The sequence below is a fragment of the Amphimedon queenslandica genome, unplaced genomic scaffold (assembly GCF_000090795.2).
Source record: "Amphimedon queenslandica unplaced genomic scaffold, v1.1 AMPQUscaffold_13316, whole genome shotgun sequence".
Lineage (NCBI taxonomy): Eukaryota > Metazoa > Porifera > Demospongiae > Haplosclerida > Niphatidae > Amphimedon > Amphimedon queenslandica.
The window spans coordinates 86035-94001 of record NW_003546448.1 but is presented as its reverse complement, the minus strand read 5'-3'; the positions used below and the strand labels follow the sequence as shown (position 1 = coordinate 94001).

At 36.3% G+C, this 7967-nt stretch overlaps 4 protein-coding genes across 5 annotated transcripts in view; 2 read left to right on the top strand and 2 right to left on the bottom strand.

The window, feature by feature from the left end:
- LOC100639409 (rho guanine nucleotide exchange factor 7-like) overlaps window positions 1-2799 on the top strand; it is a 6903-nt gene extending 4104 nt beyond the window's left edge. The window contains exons 15-24 of one of the 2 annotated variants that reach the window (XM_011406705.2): window positions 92-154; window positions 209-295; window positions 370-543; window positions 607-801; window positions 860-917; window positions 981-1073; window positions 1211-1285; window positions 2381-2417; window positions 2464-2518; window positions 2574-2799. In XM_011406705.2, coding sequence (XP_011405007.2) covers window positions 92-154; window positions 209-295; window positions 370-543; window positions 607-801; window positions 860-917; window positions 981-1073; window positions 1211-1285; window positions 2381-2417; window positions 2464-2518; window positions 2574-2690 — 954 coding nt within the window. In that variant the 3' untranslated portion in view covers window positions 2691-2799. Of the gene's footprint in view, window positions 1-91; window positions 155-208; window positions 296-369; window positions 544-606; window positions 802-859; window positions 918-980; window positions 1074-1210; window positions 1286-1811; window positions 2232-2380; window positions 2418-2463; window positions 2519-2573 lie in introns of those variants that run through there. The other variant, XM_019998498.1, reaches the window with a different exon arrangement.
- Window positions 2800-2813: 14 nt separating this feature from the next.
- On the bottom strand, window positions 2814-4261 carry LOC105313354 (probable G-protein coupled receptor 157). The gene is made up of 3 exons (XM_011406704.2): window positions 3525-4261; window positions 3179-3382; window positions 2814-3115 (listed from the first exon to the last, which is right to left on the bottom strand). The coding sequence occupies exons 1-3, from the start codon at window positions 4203-4205 to the stop codon at window positions 2888-2890; spliced, it is 1113 nt and encodes a 370-aa protein (XP_011405006.1). The 5' UTR covers window positions 4206-4261; the 3' UTR covers window positions 2814-2887.
- Window positions 4262-4292: 31 nt separating this feature from the next.
- Window positions 4293-6198, top strand: LOC105313353 (probable G-protein coupled receptor 157). The gene is made up of 3 exons (XM_011406703.2): window positions 4293-5006; window positions 5102-5305; window positions 5693-6198. The coding sequence occupies exons 1-3, from the start codon at window positions 4332-4334 to the stop codon at window positions 5915-5917; spliced, it is 1104 nt and encodes a 367-aa protein (XP_011405005.1). The 5' UTR covers window positions 4293-4331; the 3' UTR covers window positions 5918-6198.
- LOC105313352 (translation initiation factor IF-3-like) lies at window positions 5908-7959 on the bottom strand. The gene is made up of 2 exons (XM_011406702.2): window positions 7574-7959; window positions 5908-6418 (listed from the first exon to the last, which is right to left on the bottom strand). Exons 1-2 carry the CDS (start codon window positions 7925-7927, stop codon window positions 6014-6016), a joined length of 759 nt encoding a protein of 252 aa, XP_011405004.1. The 5' UTR covers window positions 7928-7959; the 3' UTR covers window positions 5908-6013.
- Between the last annotated feature and the right edge of the window lie 8 nt (window positions 7960-7967).

The window sequence follows — 7967 nt, the reverse complement described above, 5'->3', positions numbered from 1 at the left end:
AGTTTGATATGTTGTCTAGTCCTGTTCAAGGATACAATGGACATGTTAGTACAATAAAAAACATGCTAATAAATAATTAAATGTTCACTAGAACCTAATGGAACTAGGCCAGTGTTACTGTATCATACAAGGGAATCAAGCAATCAATGCTGAAGTGAGTCCTTGTATTTTTAGTTTACCTTTAGGCACACTTGTTGTTGTTGTGTAGGAGGTTGAAGAGCATTACTATCTTGTCTTTCCTGATAAGTTTATTGTGCTTGGTATTGGTGCCAGTTTAAGTGGCTATGAAATGAGAGTAAGGCCTAGCTGAATACATAAATATTCATAATCCCAATTTAATCTATTTCTTACTTATTTTCTTACTTACAGTGTAACTTTAACCTCTCTGCTGTTATGATCAAGAAAGGCCAGCACTCTCCTTCTTGGCCCTATCCGGTTGAGATATCCTCTGGTAAAAGGACCCTTCACTCCTCTCTCCTTTCTGAAAAAGACCAGAACACTTTGATTGAGTCTATAAACCCACAAAATGCTAGCAGCTCACGGGTGAGCCACAATCAGGCTTTGTGTTCTTTTATTTTATCCGATCATTTCCTACTTGTGTGTTAGGCTCCTCACCGTACAATGTCAGTAACTGCGTCAAAGATATCTTTATCGTCTCGTTCCTCAACAATAAAGGCAGGCTACATACCTAGGCTCCTTCGAAAGACGTCAGTCCCCATCATGAGACAGCATCACTGGGGGTTCATGTCACTCCGGCCGGCACAGCCTCTTAAAACTCAACAGCTTTTGTGTCTACGAGAGGTGAGATATCAGTCATGTTGTTATAAGCTCCTGTATTTTATTCGTATGTATAATACAGAGAGATCTAAAGAGCCCTAAAGCTGGAAAGAAATTCATTTATCCTGCCTCTAAAAAGAGTCAGTTGCTTTTTGTTATATTAATCACTTACATGTGTATTATTATCATTATTGACTTATTAGAGCTTGCCTTTTCTGGTCGCTCTAAATCAATTGAAGATCCACTCAATAGTCCTTTTGCACTCAAACCTTCTTCTCTAGGACTGGACCAACAAGGTACATTTACTATACTTTGTATATGCACAGTTAAAAAATAGTCTTTAAAATAAATAATAATGCGTGCACTGTAAAGTCTACATGTACAGCAGATTACCATTATCTCTCATATGAAATTTCATAGCAAGTTTTTATAGATAAAGCAAGCGATGCTGGCATTTTAAAGGTCATAGAAGCTTACTGTGCTTCGGGAAAGTCACGTGCATTGATACGTAAGTGTATTTTATAAAACTAATGCATCACGTGACAACATCACATGACCTAACGGCCAGAGGTGTATACTGGCCTGTACTCTCGCATTTACTCTATGCATTAATAATGTATGATTCATAATAAACATTGTTCCTGGTGGCCATTTCCTCGCACTACACTACAATCCTGTGCGGTGAGTACAAACCTCTACCTAATGTACACGTACATGTATACCAATTACAATAATACAATAATAATTATTACTATTACAATATCAGTATTACACTATTACTGGGCTTTGTTCATGCATGGATATGTACATGTACGTATGCTGGGATAGGGCCAAATATCAATTTGTTTCATTGAAAATGAGTTTCAAATATGAATATTAATTGGCCAAACTAGGACATTTACACATTAGTTGATTTTTAAAGTTGCCCAGTAGTACACCTCTGGTTTTCTTTGTGCATTAAGGTTTACTCTTTTTTCTTGTCATTTCTTTCCCTCTCCCTCTCTCTATGTCATTTGATGCTATCATTATTATAGCTGATCAGCACAGCCTTCCAGTTAGACATTCTCTTCTTCCTGTATCCCCATCGAAGTCACGGTTGCCTCTGCCACTTCCTCCATCTCCTTCCGATGATGGAAACTATGACACTGTTCATCACGAGGTGGTCCACAAGAGAACTAACACTCTCTCTGGCATACCTGGCGGGGGGAGGATATCGTCTTCACTTATACGCTCTCCTTCTCCAAAAACTGAGAAAAGGGGCATGAGTCGAAAGCGGTCTGGAAGCTTTGACTCCCATCATAACTTGAGTACCAAGAACCATTAGCAAGGAAGAGATTTGAGATAGAGAGACAGAGATAAACATTTTTTGTACATTAAAATGCATCCACTTAAGAAATGGCAATATCATTTTTGATTAATAATAATTTCCTTTTGAAGGACGTTCGTTAGTCGTATAAGCCACTGGTCTGTGATGTTGTCGCGTTGTTTATTATTTTATTTGTTGTGTTTGTTATAAGTGCTTGTGTCCTGTTTTTAAATGCATCCTTATTAATGTACGTGTGTGTGTGGCAGCCCATGGTAAAATTTCTTTAATTTTCAATAGCTACAACTTCTCCGGTTAAATTGAAAGAAGTCAACAGGTTTGAGTGAATAGTGGCATAATTGTTGTTATCACATTCTTTATAGAGTAAATGCTGATATGGTCAATGAGCTGGAAACTCAAGTCACATGGCTGACCGGTGTAAGTAGACATACACTTCCTGGCATGTAAAGTACTAGCTATTATCTTGTTACAGGAAATTGACAAATTGAGGAATTCTTTGTCAACCGAGGTTGATGCTAGGATGAAGCTAGAACTAAAACTAAAGGAGTTGTTGCCAGCTCTTGCATCTGAGCAATACGACAACGTGTGAATCACCAATCTTTTATTGATTTTTTTTAGATTTGTTTTTTAAAACTGTTATAGACCTTTTATTATTTTTTCAGTTTTTTAAACCTTTTTAAGTGCCATATTTTTTTTAATAGCAATAATAAAATTGAGTTAGTTTGTGACAGCAAAAATACAACAATACACACCAATACACATGATTGTAACATGAAAGCATTTTCATTAACCGTCAACATCACTTTCTACACGTAGTGATTCACTAGGTGAATAGGTGCGTTGTCTTTCATTGCATCTAACATTCCCATGAATCCTCTGATTCTCTGAAGTCAAAAGTTGTCTTTTGTCTTCTTGTTTGTGTCTTCTTTTGCAGAAAAGTCTTTTTCTTACCTCTCGAGTCAAAAAAACAAACAGCAATCCGTTAACAAAGCCTTGACCAGAGTCTCCTATACCCTAATATATTAGCATAAATCAAAATGAATTTCTGTAATGGAGACCTATTATATATCCACTTACTGATAGGTATATCAATGCAGTTGAGATGGATGTAGGTATATTGTCTGGTGGTATCATTGCATATATTATGAGAATATTGAGAATAGCAGTCCACATCCTGAGTATCACAAAAGCAATGGGAATTGCAATTAGCTTGACATCAAGGAAAACAAGTGCTTCTCTCCAGTATTGAATGCCACCAACCAGCTTACGAGCTTGACCATACTATGCATTGGAAAATATGAGATTACTGGCTGTGTCCCAAAATACCACCCGTCTTAAAATTTATTTTTTTGATAAGGTATATAAACACAATACTACAATCACATGATGAAAGTATAGAATAGCTGTCATAATAGATACTAACCTCAATGTGCAGGTATGTGAATAGTACTGGGTATATAGTAGCAGTAAGGATAATAGTCAAATAAATCCAGATGTCATATCCAATTGTAATAGCAAAGTAATCAGGTAATCCAGTAAGAGCTGTACTATTGCTCACAATCAGCCCACACCAGGCTGCTTCATTGTATATGGAATATCCTAACCTATCTGTCATCAGTAACCACACTGACATGCCAAGAGGCAATCCATAACATATAGCATAACCTACCGAGAGGAACTTTTTACTTCCAAAGTAGACCTGAAAAACCAGCATGTACATGTACACAGCCAACCAAGCTGTCCACAGTACAGAAGCTCCTGTGCAGAAATGTGCTAAAAATGCTTGAGATATGCAAATCTTTTCAACTGTAGGGTGTGAGTCCGCCGTTACCAGTCCTGTTTTTGGATCATAATATGTGTAGTACTGATTAAAATTGATAACAGCTCCCAAGAAATTAAAGAGTCCAACTCCAAAGTCCATGAGACTCAGATTCAAGAGGATTGTTCTACCTTGAGATTTGAGACTTTTGATGCAAGCATAAGAGAGGAGAATTGAAACTGCTCCTAGCATTGATAGTACACAAGTAGCACCCACTACTACTCTAACAGCAAGCTTTTTATCGGAGAAAGAGTTGGTTTCGTTCGACAACAAGGAATCATCCATGGTGGCCTGTTATGTAGATTTCAAGGCGGATTCTTTTACCGTATGATAAAAATTATGATAATGATTAGATTTATTGGGCGTGTCTTTAGCGCTCGTAAATAATAATTTTATTCGCTTTGGCAGACAATGGTGAATGGCAGTGATGTTGGACCTGCTTCCTTTCCATCAGAGAAGCACCTTTTGGTTAGAACAACAGTCATGATAGTTTGTAGCCTGTCCATGATAGGAGCTATCTTTGTCATCCTTTCTTATGTGTGCTTTAAGTCTCTCAGGAGCCAAGCTAGACAAATACTGGTCAATCTATCACTGATGGACTTTGGAATTGGTGCTGCTAACTTCTTTGGGGCGATAATCAACTTTGATCAGTATTACAAGGACATGAATAATGGGACAGTACTGACTGGTACACATGCAATGGACTCTTTATGCAAGACTCAAGCATTCATTGCATTGCTTACTACCTATTGTTCTGTGTTTTGGACAACCTCACTGGCAGTATACATGTATAGTCTGGTCTTTCTAAACTTGAAGAGTACAAAAAAGATGAGACTCTGTTTGCCAGCATGCTATGTACTGTGCTATGGTTTAGGAATAGGTCTATCAATTTGGCTTATCCTCACCAATCGTCTTGGCCATTCGCCGTACAACTCTTCTGGCTGGTGCAGCATAATCATAATTTCACCTGGAAACAAGAATGTTGACTTTATGGCAGCTGTCTTTGGATACGATCTCTGGATATATTTAACATTTTTCATTTGTGCCGTCGTATATCCTATTTTGATACTACAAATGAATATTGAGGTAACCTAATACATATAATTGATGCCTTTGTCATAATTGCACAATGACCATTGTACTTCCTATTCAATACACAGTTTTGTCTTTTTATTCTATAGTTCAAGGGTGCCATACAACTCATTGGCTCCAAAGCCTTTTGGAAGAAAGCTCTAGAGTTTCTCAATTTCAAGCTCTTTCTCATCCCCATAGCTTTTCTTCTACTCAGGATATGGAGTTGTATAGTTAACATTGTGTTTGTTTATTGTGGTGTGGATCCTGACTCTCTACCCCATTGGGTGTCCATGTTTCTTATTATAATGTCTGTAAGTTTTGATATTATTGCTTGGCTAGAGTTTTTGATCGTCCTACATCAAACAACATGAAAAAGCATGTTCACATTTACTATAAAATATATTGCAGAGCAAAAGGGAGGATACCGTGTAGCAGGAAATTTGGGAGGGAATTAAATTTGGCGAATTGGCGTTTTGATAGCCATTCGCCAAAATAAAAACCTGCCATTTTGAGCCATTATAATGCATGCTAAATGCCACGTGGCCACAAATTTCCCAATTAAAATCTGCCAATCACCATAATTTAACAATTCACCAATTTTTACTCCCTCCAAAGTCCAAAATTTCCCGCTATAATGGTATGTTATCATTACATACAATCAAATTGGCAGAAGTGATATCATTGTTTGATTTCCATAGGGAATCGGTGACTCTGGGCAAGGTCTGGCAAACGGGTTGATCTTTGTGTTTCTTACTAGCAGCGTCAGGGACAAGTTTTTGCCTAGATGCTTGAAGAAGTGCAAGCACACCATTCACATTAATGCAGAAGAAAGATCGCTGGTTCTCAGTAGCGATAAACTTGATGAAGAAGCGAGAAGAGTATCCCCTAACAGTATAGTGACGCCAACATCATCTTTATACTAGAACCATTCACTAATGGCTAATCAATCATCATCATCATCATCATCAGTTGTATAATACAATACATTTATAAATAATTAATTAAAATAAATTTGCATATTATATTTTTACAGTTGATCTGACAGTTAAGAGCAGGTCCTTTTTAGACCATTTCCTATCACCCATAGGAACACCTGTATCTTTGATACTTGCAAGTATTGAATCCAGTAAATCCATTTGCCTTTTCTGTTCTGCTTCCCTCATTTCATCAATCTCCCACTGACGACTTCTCAGTTTTGTTTGTATCCATATTTTAACATTGTTCCTCCTTTCAAGGATATTTTGAATCTGGCTGACTTTGTTTTCTATATCGTGCGGTGATATTCCAATGGTGAATTTTATATCTTTTGTAACACTTTTTGGATCCTTCTTGTTCTGTTCTTTTAGTTTCTTATTCTTATCGTATATGTCCTTTTTTGACATCATACGACACACTGTCACCTCCTGTCCTTTACCTTTCTTTACCTATTAAAAAATAGTACAATAGATCCATATAGCTAGAAAATTTAATGAAATAAAATTTTGATGAATTGGGGCCCATTCACCAAAATTTAGCTCTGTAGCAGCATGCACATGGTCAAACTTTCACACTGCCAAGCCTCTTAGAGTCAATTTGCTAAATTTAAAACTCCTATTATTAGTACTAAATACACCATTACATAACCATTGACCATTAAGTAACACAATTTTTTCTCCCTTCCCAAATCAGAATCAAACTCGCTACACAAAATAAGAATACATGCGTATGTATATGTATTTTTAAAATTTGAAATTGGAGAATTCTCTCTTTGGCAATAGTTTCTCTACTATACATGTATATAGTATGACTTTGGCTCAATTTTTGAGCAACTTTAAAAAAAATTCATAAAAAATCCAATTTTGATTGGAATGAGCTGAAACTTGCTACACAACATAAGAACATGTATATGTATCAGAAAAAAATTATAAAAATGGAAATTCTCTCCTAGTGATTTTTGGCAAAATTTGGCAAAAAAACTCTGTACTATAGTACAGGGATTTTGGCTCGATTTTTGAGTAACTTTAAAAAATTCATAAAAAATACAATTTTGATTGGAATCAGCTGAAACTTGCTACACAACATAAGAACATGTATACGTATCAGAAAAAAATTATAAATATGGAAATTCTCTCCTAGTGATTTTTGGCAAAATTTGGCAAAAAAACTCTGTACTATAGTACGGGGATTTTCGCTCGATTTTTGAGTAACTTTAAAAATTCATAAAAAATACAATTTTGATCGGAATCAGCTCAAACTTGCTACACAACATAAAAACATGTATAGGTATCAGTAAAAATTATAAAAATGGATGATTCTCTTTTAGTCATTTTTGGCAAAATTTGACCTGAGTCCCTGTACTATAGTACAGGGACTTTGGCCTGATTTTTGAGTGAATTTAAAAATTCGTAAAAACATGCATTATGTATATATAAGTTATAAAAATGGAGAATTCTCTTTTAGCAATTTTTGAAAAAAACTTTGTAGAGTATTATGATATTTTTTCAAATTTTCGAGCAACTTAAAAATCCAATGACAAGTATCTGCATGAGCACGATGTCAAAATCCTGTGTGAAACCCTAACAATAATACTAAGTACTTACAGTAACCAATTCCATGCCTTGTGCTTCAGTAAGTTGAGTTGCTACATCTAATGTCATTGAGCCTATATTATTTCCATCTTGATCTATAAGAATAACCTGCTTCTTTTTGTCAGCCTTGCGCTTCTCACTTTTCCTCTCCGCATATTGAATACGGCGGGAGCTCGGGCGGGAGTAACAACGTGAAGAACTGAAAATTACATAAAGACCCCGGCCGTGTTCCAACTGCTGGTCTCGTCTGCTCATGATACAGCCCGTCCTCAAGACATTCTGAGAGTATTTCCTTGTGTTTATAGCACACAATCTTAAAGCAGTTGAAGGTAGGGCGATTTTTCTCTGGAGAAGGAACTTCAACATGAATTCTACCTCGAAATTCTACAGCTTTAATGATAGGGTG